The sequence below is a fragment of the Folsomia candida genome, unplaced genomic scaffold (genome assembly GCF_002217175.1).
Source record: "Folsomia candida strain VU population unplaced genomic scaffold, ASM221717v1 Fcan01_Sc002, whole genome shotgun sequence".
In the NCBI taxonomy this organism is placed as follows: Eukaryota; Metazoa; Arthropoda; class Collembola; order Entomobryomorpha; family Isotomidae; genus Folsomia; species Folsomia candida.
The window spans coordinates 13,094,677-13,114,439 of record NW_019091194.1 but is presented as its reverse complement, the minus strand read 5'-3'; the positions used below and the strand labels follow the sequence as shown (position 1 = coordinate 13,114,439).

General features: G+C 39.7%; 1 protein-coding gene across 2 annotated transcripts in view; it reads left to right on the top strand.

The window, feature by feature from the left end:
• The window catches only part of LOC110844859, an 81,367-nt gene that overhangs the window by 11,645 nt on the left and 49,959 nt on the right, over positions 1–19,763 (top strand). For both annotated transcript variants that reach the window (XR_004833998.1, XM_035847911.1), the window contains exons 2-4: positions 17,748–17,805; positions 17,899–17,940; positions 18,053–18,085. Coding sequence is in view for 1 of the 2 variants with exons in the window: in XM_035847911.1 (XP_035703804.1) it covers positions 17,748–17,805; positions 17,899–17,940; positions 18,053–18,085 (133 nt within the window). In the remaining variant the exon portion in view is untranslated. The remainder of the gene's footprint in view (positions 1–17,747; positions 17,806–17,898; positions 17,941–18,052; positions 18,086–19,763) is intronic.

Sequence of the window (19,763 nt, the reverse complement as noted above, 5' to 3'; positions counted from 1 at the left end):
TGGCAAAGGAGGAGTGATACTGCGGATAGGCGTGAACGCAGTAGTGTGAAGACGTACGGAGCTGCGAGGTCGAGGAGAAGAAAGTCGAGATAACATTTACTAACCTACATGTTTCTTCATGCTGACATGAAAAAATGATTTACTTTCCGTGTTTTGAATAAGGCCACTTGTGTTTCTCAAAGACATTTCCTGTTGATTTATTACTTTGCTACTTATGTCAACGCCTCAGATAATATTGTCGCTTTTGTCAGAATATTACGGAGAAGCTGGGCACACAAAGGATACAAATGAGGCAGAGCTGTCTTTTTCGTCTTTGGTGTATCAATAATGTAGTCCATGCAGATTCCGTTATGGTATTTGTCCTTTTTGTTCTTTTACAGGTCGGGTCACTCGAGAAAGAAAGAAAGTGTATGTTAATTTTAAGTATGCCAAACTGTGAAACTTATTTCTAATCACAAATTCTAATTTTCAAAGTAAATATTTAGCTTTAAATTTTGCATAATACAAATACACATATGCATGAGTGAGATGTGCAAGATGTACATACGAAATATATGTATTTATTTCATGATATAAAATTGTTACGAGTTGAGTACTCATTTAATGGAATATGCATTGCTTTCAGCTTCTAAACTTAAGACACGCTTCTATACTGATTTCTCAAGGTCCAATTTCGTGGAATGTTCAAGAAGACAAAAGCAGAATTAAAATTATGCTTTATAGTATTTACTATACAACACATAGCATAATCATCATGATGGTTTATATTATATTAAGTAATGACTTGGCCAAAAATTATAATTCTTGACTTCTTGAATAAGTTGATCAAATTGTAATTAGTTGTCACTTGCAGTACATACTTTTATGTAGTATGTGGGATTCTGTTTATACCCTTCTGCATATCCATGTATGTGTATAGATGTAGAATGCTTGATAAACTCTGGTCCGTCCTGCTAAGTCTTAAAAGTCTGTCTACATTGCACATATCGGTGTTAACGGATTGCCATTGATTCTAATGACAACATAGAGTATGGAACTAAATTAACTTAAGTGTGGTTGCTATACATGTCTGACCCGGACCTGTTCAAACATTTGTCCTGTAAAAGCAGCAGAAAGCCAACATTCAATTTACGTGTTGGTATTTAAAAGTTACAATATTTTAGCATCGCTCTACCCATTCAACAAAAAGGTGAACACAATGAAAGCTCTCAAGGTTATTTTTTAGTGAAAATGCCAACACTCGTGAAATAATTCTGGTCCGACGAAAGTATGTCGTGTCGAGTTGCTTAGTATGGTTTGTGTGCTTTCTCCGTACGAAGAGGTGTAGGGTTAGACAAACCCATATGCTCATGTGTGTATGTTGCTTTATATGGTTTATCATGCCGCGGGTCATATATCGGAATTCCATGCCAGCAACATCGTGGAATCGGTGTTCGTGCAGGTTCAGTGGATTGTATAATTTTGCTTTCACTGCTGCTGCTGCTGTTTCTAGACTCTCTGCTCCACTTCCACGCTTCACATTTTCCTTTAGTGATTTTTTATCTTTGAAATCGACTAAGGTTCTTAACACTAAATTTGGTATTTTGTATTCCGTCTTGAATTTTGGGGCTCGTTGCTTTCTCCGTGAGCTCCTCGCCCCTCAGAAATTCTGCTGCAACCGAACCAATCCCGAACTCTCGTTTTGACACTACATCACATTACGTTGTATTACATTTGTAATGCTCAGGCACCTAACCTTGGCCTGCCTGCTGTTTAATATTATTGCGGTACATGTACTCTCTTGGATTTAGCTAGGCAGAATATCGTTCGCTGCGTATCATACACTCTCGATTTTAGCTTATAGCATTCCTACACTCGTTCAAAAATTGTGTTATGCATATTGTATGGCAGAAATTTGGTCGACTTTGTTTAGCCCATCGATTACATGCACACTTATTCGTACATAATTATTAAATTGTTGCCTTGATTACTTTCATTGAGGGGGCAAATAATGAAGTGAAATTTTCAAGGGGTTTCAAGAAGGGCCGAAAAATGATTGCAATACAACTCTGATCTCAATCAGATCTGACGTTGAATAAATACATGGAGAGAATTGGTTTTCCCATCCATCAATGTGCGGTTTTGTTGTTGAATTGGATTTCGTCCGAGCGAGAAGAATATTTCCTCCATTGTGCAATGTGAACCGGTCAGAGGTCTGAGAGAGGTAGACCATCATCGAGTGTTGAACACCCAAGTTTTTTTATTCTGTTATTTTTCCCCGTCAAAATAACACTTTGAATGAGGGAGAGGCCTGACAGAGGACCATTAGACTGCTGGGCAGTGAGAGAAAAAGGCTTTTGCTTTGGCTTCATTCTTTCTTTTTGTATAAAAAGACCAAGTGAATCGAATCTCCTAATGCAATGGCGAATCCTGAATGTAATGCTTTTAATGGTCATGCACTACACACACTTCACTGCCCACACTATTGCTCCTGTTGTATATATGTAACATTGCGTTGGTTGGGCTGTTGTTGTATGCCGCCGGATATGGGAGAGTCAGTCTTTCTCTCCAAAGAACATTTGCCATTTGTAAAATGGTTTGGATTTGGCTACTGGAGTTTTCTACTTAGCCACACAGCATAACACGTGTGTGCAGAGGATGGAAGAAGGTGAAATATCACGAGAGAAAATATTTTGCTTGCCACGCCGTAATAAGCACTATCATCATCATACAAAGCAGAGTAGAAAGCAGCAGTAAGAACATCAAGTATGGCACAGCACCCACACAAACACACCCAAAGAAGCAAACAACACACACTCGCAGGGAATCTAGTCCAATTTTTAACTCGAGCCAGTGCTCCTTCCTACCAAACAGAATATCAAATGCATGCAATTCCTTTTCTTAAGGTGGATCTGTCTGCGCGTTAGCACTAACCGCCGTTGCAACTACTGGCTGTTCCACAAACGAGCCCAGTCAGATTGAAAAGGCAAAGGTGTACTTGTATTTGTCTTCTTCTTTCCTGAATTCTTGATCCAACTATTCAACGAGTCCTGGTGAAAGCTTTCTCTTTTCTCACTAAATTGAAGTAAGGAATGATCCTTTGCTGTGAAGAGGAAGGGCAGCGGAAGGCTGAAGATCACCTACATACGCTATGCATATAAATACATGTACATGTACCGTACAAGTGTGTGTGCACGTACATACTGCACTATATGTAAATAGGTTGTATGTAGGTGGTTGCCATTACTGCACGCTTTCAATACCTGTCAGGCCTCTCTCCATCTATTTTAGCAAACAGAAGTGGGAATATGTAGGAATGTACGGAATCTATTATTTTGATTGGTTACCCCGCGTTAGGTTGTTGAAGTTGAGTTCGTTGGGGCTGAAGTGCCTTCAAGCGTTGAGTCAGACAAAACTAACTGGAGTCTGTCTGCCAAAACTATGAAGCTTTCTTGTTTCGAATAATGGTAGTACCATTTTGCTTTCACTTTGATCTATGAACACCTTGTTATTATTCATTTTACTCGCGGCAACTCAACTCCTTGATACTAGACAGGCAGGAAACATGGCCAAGAACAGGGCTGCGTTCTATCTACATAAGTGTGTATTATACGTAGTACTCCTTTCAGCCTCTGCCCTCATTACCACCAGTATCAGACAACAAAGCACTAACTGAACTTGCTGTTTTGACTCTCCTCCTCCAACGATGGCAGTATCATTACTTTGTATGCTCTAGTTTTCAAGAGCTTTCTGCCCACCCAGATTATGGTCATTGAGATGAGATTGGGTCGACCGAACGTGAATTTCGAGTAGGTATGCACTATACGTACGTACGAAGGAACGTAGGTATTCCCGTTTGATTAGAGAAAGGAAGGTCATGCTATAAAAGTTTACTTCATATTGGACGTTACATTAGACTTGTATCTGCTCCATAATCCGATATTAGTGAACAGAATTCCTCGGATTTTGGTCTATCCTTTTGACCTTTCTTTCGCAGGTTGGTTTTGTAGTATGATTTTGATGTGTAGTAAATACGTTCTTCATTGTGTTTACGGAAATAATACTCATTTGAACTTACGCACAAACAACAAACTTTTCTTTTGTACAAATACTTTAGCATATTTGTTGTCAAAAGTGTGTTGGGGGTGAACTATGAATATGAAAATAGTGTAGAAATAGTGAGAATGCAATTGTTTCAAAAGTTGCACAAAGTGGTCAGACAGGAGGAGGAATGGGACCTCAAAGTTTTAAATATCTGAAAGCATATTATTAAGAAGTTTGATATAGTCGAGGACCACAAGAGAATGATCCAGCGGGGGTTGCGCTCTATGCACATATATATTTAGAACGGGTATATATCCGTATGTACGTGGAGAAAGCAGGTGAAAGTGGATTGCCCATTTTCTCCGGGAATAGCAGAGGAATCGCTGATCAAAAGAAGGATTCCTTTGTGGTTTCGAGCGTCCCTTGTCTAATTAGAAATCTTCCTTGCTTCCTGTCATCATTATTTTATCTCGAGTTCTATCATTATCATTACTTTCAGTAATAAATGAGGTGTGTAGACCTCGACTAAATTTGCTGTGGTACCCATACGTTTCCGGTCTCAACCTAGGTTCTGACAGCCTGATTTCACTCTAAAATTCGGCCTGCTTATCTCAAATTTCTGAAAAATAAATGAGAGTCTACATCCACTTTGATGATTTTGGTGATAATGACAACGTATAAAGTTACCTAACTACCCCTGGCCCATTGTTTCACCAAGCAGTGCTATTGATATCCGAGTGGTAACGTTGTCATGGGCATAAGGCAGTCATGCCATATTATACATCGGAAATCAAAGGAAAGTCTCTTACATTCAACCATGTCAGCCCACGAACTCAAAGCCAAATCCAAATTATCTCGCTTCATCATGATCATGACAGAAAGATGTGAAAATAGCTGATTGTTGTAAGTTGCAGAGAGAAGACATGAAACGTATGTAGGTACAGGGAAGCATTGGTGGGTGATTGGTGACCATGGCGCGATGGGGTTCGTTCACAGGAGAAAGTACAAAGTGGTTGGTGGCATGGTTGGATGAATTTGTTTGGCTTCGATGAGAATAGCTGACGGTCTCTCTCTCTCTCCCTCGTCGATAGCAATATATATGTACGTGTGTCTACATATCCCTGTGTGTAGGCAAGTTTCTTGGGTTGTAAAGTCAGAAAAACAGATCGTAAGTTAAGATAAGACCACTCACCTTTTTAAAACAGTATTAGCTTCCAATGCTCCAATGAAAAAGTAAATGAGGGTTCTCTGCAATCTTTATTGAAAATCAGTCTATCTCAAATAAGCTTCACTTGAAGTGATCTCTCCCTCTCCTCCGTCTCCCTCCTCTCTCTCTCTCTCTCTCTGCCATTCCACAATCCACCACCACCAACTCCAGTGCTGAGAGAAAGTGCTGATTCGGTCAACATAAAACCCCAATTTCACTCTTGTTCATGAAAAGAGAAAACTTTAGAGGTTGTTGGATGGAGCTCAGCCGACGAAACTCTACAATGAGATCTTGCTCAACTTTCAATCCAGGGAAGGAAATCAGCCTTTCCCCTGTTTCTCAATTCTGTATTGACCAAAAGAGAGGAGATCAACATCGTACATCTTCATTCCCCTTATCCACTGAAATAAGAGTTTATTCCATGCTTTCAGCTCACCACCATTGTTTACATACAGAGGAATTTATATATACAATCCAACTTTTCTGCACCCACACCACCACCCGTATCAATGGTTATAAACCACTTTTCGTACAAAAGGAGCAGAAAATAACCTTCAGGTGATGTCTCCTCCACTTCCTCCTCCATACCATGTTTGTTCTTGTATAGCACAAAACGTGGTATACGTACGTACATACATCATCAAACGGCTGACCAGTCCAATTCCAATCCAATTGAATAGTATATCGGACGTTAGGCATTCTTCAATTTGGACGGTTGTCGTCGTTGTCCTCTGTTTTTTGGTGGATTTTCCCCACACATCAGTTACCTTGGGCTAACATTTTTTTGAATCTGTACAATAGCAGAGTCTAGAAACGTCAATATCTCATCCAACCCTAGTCAGAACAAGAAAGAAGTTTAATATGGAAAATGCTTGTATAAAATTTGATCTTCAAAGGAGGCCTATGTGCATCGATATAGGAGAACTCGCAGTGTATCCCTGAGTAAACAGTGGATTTCTTATTATTGCAAAGCCGCACAGCACACAAATATGTACATGAAAAGAAAGCTATGCACAATATTGGAGAAAAAAGTGGAAGAAAGCATGAGTACATGTGCAGACATCAAGTGTATAAATATGTACACGAAGGAAAATAAAACTTTCAGTGTTTTGATCACTTTCGTAAATTTTCAATTGGAGGAATATTCATTGCTACTGTGCTTTTAGCATGGATAGAAGAATTTATAACTAACAAATTGCCAACCAATCTACATCTACACGTGGACGTATCTGAAGTATATGGACATGCAAACATATGGAACTAGGAGATAAATATCATATAATATTGGATTTCGATTTGGCTGATCTTATACACGACACATAGATGTGAAGGCTATCTACAAGTATTCGCCTTCGTTAAATGTTGGACGGTAAAGTATCAAACCATGGACATCGAGTTTCATAATATGGTTAAATCGACGACGGAGTTTTTCAAAGCGTAGAATTCCCTTTTCATCTTCAGCAAGACTCGTCAGGTTACACAAGTTTGTAGTATCAATATTAATCCCACTTTTAATCTAGCTTGAGGTGGGTAAACAAACATTCAAAATCTCAAGTTTCAACTTTTACTTTGCACATTTTCATATCATAACACAACCGCACGAGGGGAGCCCAAAGGTATGATTTCATTCCTTTCCCCAGCCAGATGTGGGGTTTGTGAGTTGCGAGCAGCACCCAGTCAGTCAGTGTTTGGTATTCATTAGATAAACGGTGTTGGTAAATATCCAACCACCAGAGCTTAGAGTTACGTATGCACGTCCTTATATCCATTCCACCCATGAGTTGAGGTGGATGAATGGTTAACTGAGCTGTTAAAATTATGGAATTAAGCACTCGCAGGAAATTCAATGAATACAGGAAACCAATTCAACTTCAACGTCCTGTGAAAAGTTTCTTCATCTGCTTTCACTTCACTTGAGCCTGAATCATGAACTGAACGTTCTAATTATAAATCTGCTCTCTAGGGCATTACGTTTCTCCAGAAGTGAGGCTAAACTAGAGGAGATTGAAGCGAAATTGAATCCTCCTTTTCAATGGGAGAAATGTTTGTCTATTTCAACACTACTTTAGTCTAAGAAATTAGATGCTGGTTCCCAGAGTAAGGTAAAACACGGTGAAGGATGATGATGTATTTTGCTTCACTGGTCTCTCTATTTTCTAAGATGTAATATGATGATTCGATGAATACAATTAAAAAGCCAATCTCAAATCCCTCAAATTCTTGATATTGCTCTGGTAGACTGAGGGCGTGCCTTTGGTCGTGGTGTCAGGTTATTCTCGCCATTTACACGGATGTGTTGGAGCTACTTTTTGTGACTCCTATAATTTTGTTAAATACTAACAAAAGCTTAAATCCCATAAGGTTCCAAGTTAGTAAGATTGAAGAAATTCTACCCAATGTAAGTATTCCATTCCAAACCGGCTAAATAAATGTCCTCAGAAACCAATCTATAAGTACACCAAACAACTCAACTTGAAAACAAAAAGTCCAACATGCATCATCCAATTCGAAGTGAACTCAATCCAAACCCACCCAATTTCAATTTTAATGCCACTTCTTTCCTTCCTAGTTCCCACGTGGGAATAAACTCTTCTGGGAAATCTTTCGACTTTGGGACAGTAATCCTATTGCCTGATAAATTAAAGTCACCATGTAGGGAAAAATTTCTCTAGGATGACGTAGGTTTAAAATTAAAAGCAATTTCTAAATCGACTTCCGGTTGCATATAAAATTATGTGCAGACGTTCTAACGTTCAAAGGTTCTAACAAAGGAAAGTCGAAAATATGTAATCATGCGAACGCGAAATCTGGGATTTAAGCAGATAGTTTTGATCATTTTTATAGATATTATAGTAGACATACGTATGCAAATAAGGGATGGTTATAACTGCATTTGGAGATATAAGTTTACGTATGTATTTGCAATGAGCACGTGCCAACGACTTTGATTAAATGTTGCGAATGAACGTTCACATTATTTTATGGTACTCATGCATGGGACATGTTACACGTCACATTGCAAAGCATTGTATAAATGACGACAACGTTTCACTCAATATTTTATTTAACTTGTGCGGCTATGTAAAGAACTTTGGTTATTTGCCCTATTTGGTGGATTGCGGCGGAAAAATAAGCAGTTATTGCTTGCCATGCTAGATTATCATCATTTGGAGAGATATCTGTTGCCTTGGACTTTCTTTGACTTTCTTCCATACACCCACCCACCCACACGTGCTGAATGAACGTGGCTAAATAAAGTAAAAAAAATGCCTCCAACTATGCGTAGGAAGGTTCTGTAAGTAAACATGCATTGTACATAGATGAAAAGAATTGAGTCAAACATTAGTAAGTTTACTTGCCACCTTTCAGCAAATAAATCCAGAAATTTCTCTGAACCTGTGGGTGAGAAATATTGACATGAATTGTCTTTATATTTGTCGCAAAAAGACACAACACATAGAAAAATTCCCGTTACCAGATGCACACTCTGTTCCACAAGTAAGGTGTCCACCGAAGGGAAAGAACTAAGCAGTCGAGTTAGGCAAGCGTCTCCAAAGTGTGAGAAAACGTGAACGTAAAGCGACTTGACACCACCAGCACTACGAGCAAGGAAAGGATGTAAATAAAAGGACGGACGGCTGGCTTAAGAAGGGACAAAACCAAACTCCAACTGTAACGAGACATTCTTGTTTTTTTTCTTCCTCTTTGTCAGACAAAGGAAAGGAAGGTGAGTTAACCTGGAAAGGTCTCTCTCGCGGAGTCGTCTTGTGTGAAAGCTTCTTCTTTTCTTCCCTCGTTCCAATCCAGCAGAAGAAATCCAGGTTTCCGATCCGAGGTAGACAAGACAAGCACTCACAGCGTATTGTGGTTTAAGGCCCACTCTTTCCCACTCTTCTCCCACCACCACCACCATTCTTAAGCAGAGGGATTTCCTTGGTATACCTCCCGTTAGTTCTCATTCTGGAAAATGGACACCCGCTCTTTCAAACAGTGTGAGAATTGCAGACCACCTCCAAAGTCCGGCAGTATAGTGATGTTTGGAGCACCACTGTCAAGGATGGACGGGAGAAAGCATCAATAACTTTGGCAAGGTTTGGGAAAAGTGGGACCTGGTTGAGCTGCTGCTATCCCAAATTCCCAAAGGTTCTCTTGGTGCTGGTCATTCTCCTCTCTGTCGGTGGTGGTTTACGGTGCTCTCTGTATGGCTCACTGCTCCCACAAATTTTCCCTGACTGAATTTCACTTGGTCGATAATAATCGTCGTCTTTTCGTTGTGCAACAAATACATCACACACACGCCTCACGCTTCTTTTTCTCAAATGAAGTTACCGTGTTGGGGAACATTACAGAGAAATACCTTGCCGAGTTTCAAAGCTAAAGATTTTGGTTGAGACACTTTCTTTTGATCCTTTGTCCAGCTCAGGGAACATCAACATTCACTTCTTTGCCATTGCGAAACAGGACAAGCAGCACGAGTGTTGAAGCAGTCACCGTAAGGACACGTCAAGTTCAATATAAAAAAAAGTGTGAAAACAAAATTTGAACGTACACAAGGCAGGATGAAAATTGAAAAAATAAGAAAAAGTCGTCTTTAAACACTCGCAACATGTGTTTGAACAAATGTTCTTTTCCATACGAAATGTTTTTATCATTTAATTATGCAGTTGAGTAAATAAAAGCAAGACAATTTTTATTTCATAATTATATCGGTAAAGCAATCGACTGAAAATAATGGACAAAGGTCTGCTTTACTTGTGCAGTTATCTATATTTTTGTATGTATGTGTGGTTAACATCTATGAAATCAATTTGCGAAAATAGATAGGGCTTACGATTCACCTGGTTGGACAAAAACTAGTCTTGTCGGTTATTGGGCCAAAAAATATGCTCGACTTATCCAGGATAACTCGTTTACCTTTACGGTTCAATCTTCATTGGACCGTGAATATGAGAATGTGTCGATGGCCATACATACATACGCATTGGTCGATGTGCTACATATATAAGGCAAGCACTTTCATAGTCAGGTAACTCCACCAAAACAGGTTCATATTTTCCGCTATCCTATCCTAAGATTTCTAATAAAGCTGGAATGCGCACTTGTTGATACATTAATACTTGTTCTTAATAAGCCCATAAATTCATAAATTCATTTTGACGAATGCAAATGAGTTGTGTTTTGAAAATGAATAGGATTTATCATACATATGTATCTACAAATGAAATTGGGGTTATACAAGATTTCATAAAGGGAAGCTATACATGTATCTGGATAAATAACTGGTTCGTGGTTAGTCACTCCCAGTAGGTCACTCCCTCGTTGGAGAAAGAAGGGACATGGGGCGAGTGGATTAAGCGACAAGAAATGGTTTTAAAGGGAATGCACGCAGTTATACTGCGTAGAATGGAAATGTATTCACAGCACATCTGAAATGGACAAAAAATCTGCAGACCTTTTTCTCAATTGACTGATTCTACCGATTTTGCCCTGATCTAAAAATGCAATGGGAGGAAAAATACATGATCCTTGCTGACTATTGACTCTCTTCTTACGAGACGGAGGAGGTACACGAACGAGGAGAGAAGACAGCGGAGTGATGTGATTTTATCCGCACGATATTCTGAGCTAAAAGACTAGGGGAGCCCCCAACATGGATCACCACCCATTCTTTCTCCAAATCAACAAAATCCGACCAAATACCAAATCTCTTTCGAATGCGACAAACGAATGGTTTTCAATGCTCAGTTTATTCCTGATAGTGGGACCAGGAGTAGTTCCTCAAGTCTGAAATATTGGGGTGTCCCTTCTCGCTCTCTTTCTTTCTTTCTTTCTCTCTTTCCTTACTCTGCTTTTCCACTAGTCTTGGTTGGTTTAAGTGGAGAAAGTGTCTATGGGACTTGGACACCACACTCCGAATGGCTGATGGTTCACATTGGAATCGCATTGAGAATTCAGTGCTGGAGTCCGCAAATATCTCTGACTCTCCGAGTACACCTCATATGCATATATACAAGCTTTTCACTGGTGGCAGTTCGAATCGTCAGCAGCGAAAGTTCCTCCCTATCTGCTGCATTTATACTTGCATGTGTACATACTTTCACTGCTTTCAAACTCAGCCACATGACGTGCCACTACAAGCCTTAGAGCAAACATGGGACGACGTTAATAGAAATATACAAGCAGAATACAAGAAAGATATTTCAGGAGAAAGAGGTAAAAATTTCTCTGCCCTGGCGTAACACGTTTGCCTGCCAATGGATGTTTACGTTTGTACGTTCGTTTGTGTCACCGGCAACAATATCCCATTTTGTTTTCTTTCCGCGTGTTATTTCCTTCACGACGTTAACTTGGTTTCAATTTTTGTTACACTCTCACTCTCCAAATGATTTCCACACGCATTTCACTACTGTGCCCTCCTTTAGCAATCACAGACAATGGTCGCACTGGGAGCTGATTTGGTTTTGGGAACATCGGGGTGGATCCCATGGATAAGAACCAGATTGAAACACGAGGTACATTTGTTGTTACAAACTCAACTTTTCAAAACTTTAATCAGCCCATGGTTTTCCATGTGAGATGTTTTGACGACGTAGTTTTCCCACCACGTGAATGTTGGATTACCTCAAAAATCTGAAGGCCACGAAACTCACATCAATTTCTGCCGAAGCAGGTTGGGAACTCCCAACAGTCCTTCTGCATTTCCAATTTATCTGTTTCACTTTCAAAATCGCCGATGCGAATCTGTCTCGTTGACATTCTTTGAACTCCGAACCACGTTCAAGTCTGAAATACTCTGCCGAGGTTCTCATTCTTCTCTCGTAAAGGAGCTTTCTCCAGAATTAGACAGCTGAAATGGAGACAATTTCACGACTATGCAGCTTGTGCGCCGTTTAACGAATTCGTGTTGGATTTTAAAGTGTAGCTTGCTTTTTTAAATAATCTTAAAATATTAATGACATTTTTATTTAACGAAATATTATAAGTAAGAGTTACGATCTACATGCACTGGAAAGTAATAGTATTTCAAACTGATATCACTGCCAAAACAATAGACGGCCAGCATGGCAGTGCTTGTCAAAATTTGTGTAGCTATAAACTGAGCAGTATATGCGGTGTCGCCGTGTTGTATACGGATGGATTTATACGTTATAAAGGATGGATAACCACAAAATAAGTCATATTTCAAACGGCCATCCCCCACTTGTCGCCATGAATTATTGACTTTTACCAGTCACTTGCAATGTTGGACGCTGATAAAAATATCGAAGATAAAATAAAATTCGTCCGCGAATAATATAGCTTTTCCATGGCAGTTTTAGTCTCTTCTCGTCCTCTTCACTTTTCTCCCACTCGTCTTACATGCTCCGGTTGGTCTTGGGTTTCTCCTCCCGCTTTCTCTCTCGCACTCGCTTTCTCTTGCCATTTGCCTTGAAGCACAAGTTGAGAAAAGTTCCCAAATGAGAAAGGAATGGGGGATGAGGCTGTGAACGATGATCATAAATTTTTTAATGCTTCAATAATGTTCAGGATCAGTGTATGGGTTGAAATACATGGCCAGTGGTGGTGGTGGTTATGGTGGTACGTACTTTCTCCTACCCTTGGTCTACAGACAGCTTTACTACGAGGCTTTGCTATGAGGGAGTCATAAAATCATGTGTGACACGAAACGATGTGTACTTCGCAATCCGCCCTTTCCTCTCTAAAAGTCGTCTCCAGTTAGTTGCTGGTGATGAGGTATTATCTGAGGAAGGAAGCCGGGCACACATTAGCTGGTTCCCAAATTACCACTTGATTCGGGTCATGGCAACTTGCCATTGATCGCTCCGTAGTGATAACCAAGCCCTCAGGAAACCACTCCCAAAACGGCTGATCTAATGAAGATCAAAACAAGTTTTACTTCCTGTGAACGAGCTCATATTGGCTCTTTAACGCTGGTGCTGGTCACTCCACTCGGGTCACTCCTCAGCCCAACATATTGTCGGGATGGGTGACGCTTTCATCTCCCTTTGTCTTTTTATGTCCACCTTTCCCACGTCTGACAAAGCTCTTCCTTTGCAAGAAGTCTAGACTGACACGTTATGTTGAAATGTTCATCAGAATTCTGTCCAATGCCAAATACTGCATACTCTCGTTATAATCATACACATGCCTTTTGTCCATTTCGTAACTCCGATTATCCTTTAATGCGCTACCACCACGGGTCTGGTTATTTCTATTTATGACCACTCCACTAGAGCATTTCGCAATAGATTTCTTAGGGAAACCATAATTACGTACACTCGGCAACTTGAGGGAACTTTAAATAATTTGATTTAATGTTATTATGAAAGAACCCTTTAATCATCTATCGAATTCCTCCGTACAAAATTATAGAAATCCTTGATATTCTTCTTCACCAATTAATAATTAGCATATTTTGGAGGTAAGTGCATAGGACGAGAGGTGTTCGATATCTTCGATCGGTTATTCTATTCCTAATACCCTGCCGCGTTCTGCAGAAAACTCAAGCAAACCGGCCTCAAGTTCGAAATAAACCAGGAGCTTTACACCTGTAAACTATCCACTGTCGCTCATTTGCGTCCGTTTACACAGAATGTGATTTAACAAAGTTAAACAAAGTGCAGTCAAGATACAACTTTCCTTACAGAAATCGGGAAGAAATGCATAAGTACATACATATACATATATATTGGTAGAATGCGTTCACGGCAATATCCTGGTACACATGTAGATATGTATTTACGTATGCAGATATGTTCTGTGGTCTCATTTGGTCCATTGTTGCCATTGTTACACACTCAGGTTTGCTGTGCTCCGAAGAGATCTCATGTTATCTCAGAGTACAGATAAACACCAGGCAGAGCACAACTCGGTCCTACCGGTCTGGTTGGCGAGTAATTCCTCTTGGGGAATCGGACAGAAGGAAAGTTCGGCTAGCGAACAATATCACAATACCGCAATAATCCCACACTCGAAACAAACCTTGAGATGCCAACATCTTGCGAATAGTTAGGGATAAGGATATCTGAGAAAGCTGGGACCAGAACATGATCAAGGTGGTGTCATGGGTTACGTATCTGCATTTTCAGAATTTCATTATCAGCGTAAGCCTGCCCTGCATACAATGAATCTGGTTTTGTTTAACCCATCCAACCACTGCTCTAGAATCCATTCCCTTCCGACCACCTCATATCCCAACAAGATCACTTTGCTTTCGAGATTCTGAGATGAATTTAGAGTATTTTTGCCTACGCTATGCAGAGGCACGAGGAAGTGAAGACGCTGTTGGAATTATTCTTGTCACTTATCTTGTCAATCAAAGCTTAGGATTAGTTAACAAGCGGGAAATATTTTGATACGAACCATAAATTCCACATTTATTATTTTCTCTTTCAATAAAGAACGTAAATCATGTTTACTAACTAGACATCTGACCTTACTGAACTCCGCAGTCTTTACGTTTGTCTAGTTGTCTCACACGGCATGCATCTTTTACAAACACATATTTATGAAGACGCGTGCTTCAATTGTTGTTGGGTTTGCGGAGAGTGGCCTTGCCACACAACACAACAAAAATAGACCATGTTAAAATATATATGACACGTCAGAACCGTTTAGCTGGAAACTTTAGGGAACAAGAAGCAAAGGTCAAAGGGGTGAGATTGTTGTTGCGAGGGAATATGTGCATACATAGTGAGTACTATGCACCGTGGAGTTAAGGTTAAGCATGTTTTCGGTGATTTGTGTAGTAATAGGTTACAGCTTTATTAAAGTTGTATCCCAAAACGACCACAATTCAGATCCTTCGAGCCACACAGCCACTTTATTCTTCTCCCTTTCTACCTCGGTCAACCGTTAGTACATGTGTATGCATTGAGCACAATTTTCCTCGTTTCCGGTGGGCTCCTACATTTTCGGTATGAATGAAGAACTATATATATTTTAAACACACGGGTTCCATATTCCATAACCTGCGAGTAGCCAGTACTTTCATTATTGCCGACCTAAAAGGCTACTTGCGGCATAAATGTTGCAGAATTTGTTGAATGAATGGAGGGATTGATGGTATAAAAGTTGGAAACTGCACAAGTATGTATGTAATGCACCTTGGAAAGTTGGAGCTCACAAGGAATTGCGTCTTGAAATAGAGGGGGAATAGAAGAGAGAAAGTTGCGCCCATATTTAGCTGGCTGGTTGAATGGAGCTGGATGGCTCACCATCCAATTCCCAAGTTTGCCTCATACCGAATGCTGTGCGATCACGGTAATCACAGAGAAAGTAAAATAAGGCCAGTAGTAGGAGGAAAGTGCTCCATACTTACATATTATTTCGTACGTAAACCTGCCTGCTTTCAAAACCAACACAGACAGGCATTATATCCACGTGCACATGCATATATCCAGATGTATACGTACATATGTATATCTGTACGCCTTCTCGTATTCTTGTTTATTAGCCTCTGGAGTCCAAAGAGATTTTTCTTCCCCTGATTCTTTGTAATGAGGTTAGTAGCAAGCAGGTTTTTGCAGTGGGAACGCGAGGGAGAGAAAGTATGCTGCTTGCTACTTATTATTATACAGACAAGACTTGAGAAACCAGCGACCAGACCAGCAGCAGTATTTTCTTAGTCAATTTTGCACTCAGGATCCGAGTAATGCGGTTTAATGGCGGGTAGACTTCTTGCTCGCAATGTAATTGACATGGTTTTATTGCCATGTTTTGTTTGAAAATCGCATGTAGGTTAGCAAGGGCCTGAACTTACTAAACTGAAGCCTGTATTGTCCTCTCTCTCTCTCTTTAATTGATCAATAAACGTCAATAAATACGTCAATTCATTTTAATTTTCCTTAATTTTGAGACAACTTTGAAAATTAGACAGCCGGAAAGTTGTGATTAAAATTTTCGACTTGCATTTCAATGGTGCCTTCTTTAGTCTGTTTGTACTTTTGGGTCGTTTGGTTGGCCCATGAAAATATGGGTTAACTGTTAAGACGCAGCATTAAAAACGGGATCACGCTTCCAGAAACAGGTTTGTTTTGCCAATATTCCCCAAAGTAGTAATAAAGACAGCGTTAGTCGAGAAACTGCCAAACTTGTCTACAGGACGTGGTTTTACTTGGCTAGCAATCTGAAGGTGAGTTCTAAATAGAATCCAAATGTAATGAAGTTGAAGCACTTTAGCTCCCAAGATTGCTCGTTATTGAACGAAACGAAGCTGTTGCACGAGTTTAATTAATTGGAGACATATTTTACTCTAACTACAACATTACTTTTTATTGCATTGGATTGCACGCTGTACATATTCTTCCAGGGTACAAAAATCCAAGTTCGAAAAGGCTGCTTTCTTCTCCTCGTGTCTCAAAATGTATAGGAAGCCGATACTGCTGTACAGGGTTTTTGGTATGATAATGATGCCGCTGCTCCTGGGAAGATTATATTTGCTATGTAGCCACTCAGCATTGATTTCCGGTATGGTTTTTCTGGATGCTGACAAAATTTTATGTTGCCATAGACCAAGTTCCAATAAAGTAGTGTTTTGAGTTCACATCATTGTTATATTTCACTATCCCACCTTGAAAATGCAGCATCTCATCATCCATACCAACCATTAAGCTGAGTAGGAATGGGTAATCCGATCCGAGTTTAAATGGTCGGATCGGATCGGATCGGATTGTTCAATGCTTTAGTAAATACTCGGATCAATCCGTCGGATCGGATTACCCATTCCTACGTTCTCATGAAACCGGAACTTTCATCCACAAAATTTCTCAAAGAACCAGTATACGTATACATGTACATACATATATCGTATATATAGATACATGTATTTATACTTTGTATATGGAGAGAGGTGCTCCATTGTGACTACTGACACTTTTCTACTCCCTCCGACCATGCTGCGTGATTGAAAGTGCAAATTAAAACCAGAAATAATGCAAAATAAAGTTTGCGACGAACGGGAAATTATGCGAAACTTTTGAAACAAGAGTTACTCTTTCCTCCTAAGTCAGTCTAAGACTCGCGGAAGTTTCTTCTGGTACCTAAAGCTAAATCCAATAAGCTCCGTGCTCCAGATTAGATGGACTTTCGGGATTGTCTTAACGTAGCGCAGCGGTTGGTCTTGATCTCTGTTTTGGGAAGTCTTTCTCCATACAATTTGATGTGTACTTTTAATACCACCACCACAACAAAGTGCAACTTGGAAGACTTGATGGAATGAATTGTTTTAAAATTTGATGGAAAGTTACGTTTTGTATTATTCATCTGCTCCTCGAAAACTCACTGAGAATAATAATCCATGGCATCCACGTGAGAGACTTTATTTTCCAAATGCGCTGCAACTGCAAGTCACGCAAGGACTCAATATTTCTCATAATATTAACAGGGATTAGCATCTTGCGATTAATTATTAATTTTATGCATAAATTCGTTACAATGATTATCGAGAATTATGCAATAAGGTAATTAGTGAAACCAATAAATGTGTCTAATTCCATGATTTGTTTGCTTTATCTAGAAATCTCTGCCCCTGTGGAGGGAGTTGTCGGGAAGAGGACCGATATGACTTGTGATATGTAAGAAATATGCATTTTGCGCTACATATTCATTAAATGCTGCTTTCATCGTGCCCAACTGACTCTGAATAATCAATACTAATTTCGTTACAGCTCCTCAAATCGCCGTGACGATTCAGTCTACATGGTTTTGTGGTTAGTAGAGTTTATGTACTAAAATTAATTTACACGTTGATCAGTATGTCAATGAAATTTGTTTTAAATTACGGCTGTTTAACAAAAGTATTTTTTTCTTTTAATTCAATAGGTTTCGTGGCGATGAGAGCATCCCGATTTACAGGTAATTAAAATCCCCAAGGACTTGTAAATTTTCTTTTTTTTATAATCCTTTAAAATCCGAAAGACATGTCCCGTTCGATGATACAAAAAATCTGCTGATTTACAGACCAGATATTTATAGGCTACACACATGAGCACGTGTGCTATTTATGCTGCAAACATGGTTTGGATGAACTACTACACATTAGAGCATTATATTAAAATATATCAGGACATAAAATTGTACATTGTGTCTACATAAATTGCTCAGAGAACGGATGTAATTCGATAACCTTGAACACATTTATCACGGCGTGTAACTCAATAAAAGATGGAAAGTGTTACTGCTTTTCTTCCCCAGAAACTTGGACTTTTGATCAAACCGCATCAGGAAGTTGGCAAAGGAAAGGAAGGAAGGGAATTCAGCATAATAGCTTCATGCTTATCCTCTCAAAAAGGAGGCAAGGGCCCTTTGTGGTCTGGTTTATCTCTTTTCTGTACTTGATACCCAGGCAGAATCAGACATATGAGTATACTACATACATCCATATATCTGCAAATAACGTTCTTTTACTCTCTCGCTCTCACCCTCCTCCAAAGTTTAGTTACTCAATACACAACTTTCCCCGAGAATCTTATTCAGTGGGAGCAGATACATATTTAGTGGATGATACTGTTGAGGGAGGGCAACGATATTTCTCAGAGACTAAAATTGAGGCTCTTTCAAGAAGAAATATCAGCAACCACGCGGATGGCTACTGGCTAGTCTAGGTTACATCTCCCGCACAACCCCTCGTTCTTTGGACTACTTTCATGCATACTCAACTTATTGCATACCCAAAAATATAAGGTAGGCTTCAGTATCGACATTTCCAGTGATCTTAATCTTCGTAATGGTGTGGAACGTAAAAACGGCGAGCGAAGTTTAACAAGGTGCACTACCAAGTAAAAAATAAATAAGAGTTTTATTCTCGCCACTTGTGTTGATGAGTTTAATGTCGATTGCTGCAGCGTTAACTCCACCACCGCCACCGCCACCGTCACCCCCTGAAGAACACGCACCATTACCAACTACCCACCAAATTCGACATCTTCTACTCAAGGGGAATGGGTTTGAGTTTTTCACGGGGTGGTTAATGGATTTACGTGGAGGATACGTGAAGACAGTTCAAATCCCTCTTTTTTAACCTATATTGCATTATTTTATGGTGAGACTGGTGGCGAGAATGAAGCCCGGCCTGGTCCGCCTTTTTATATGTTCGTAAACAAGGAGATGGATATTATTCCGAGAGAGTAATCACCGCCTGACGTACGACTTTCTCTTCTTTTCACCCATAAATAGTGTGAATACATGGATGTACATACACTCGCCCCTTCATACGTGCGCATATATATCCAAGTTTGAAACCAATCTGCCTATTTTTACATGCGTCTCTTAAATCATTCGGGATTGTGCGTGTCTTTTTTCTCTATTTCAGAAACAATCACAAAAGATTCTGTTTCAAACCCATGTTTTTTAGCTTTGTGTGATATCGATTCATTGCATGGTTATTCGACACGTGCATTCGAGTCCGCGATATCTGGGAGTAGTAATCGCTTGTTTAGTTTGGTAGTGAAAGCAACAAGGACGATATCTAATTTCATGTTGCGTACAGATGACAGTGTGTGCTCTGTAATAGGATAGTTCGTATTTTTTGCTT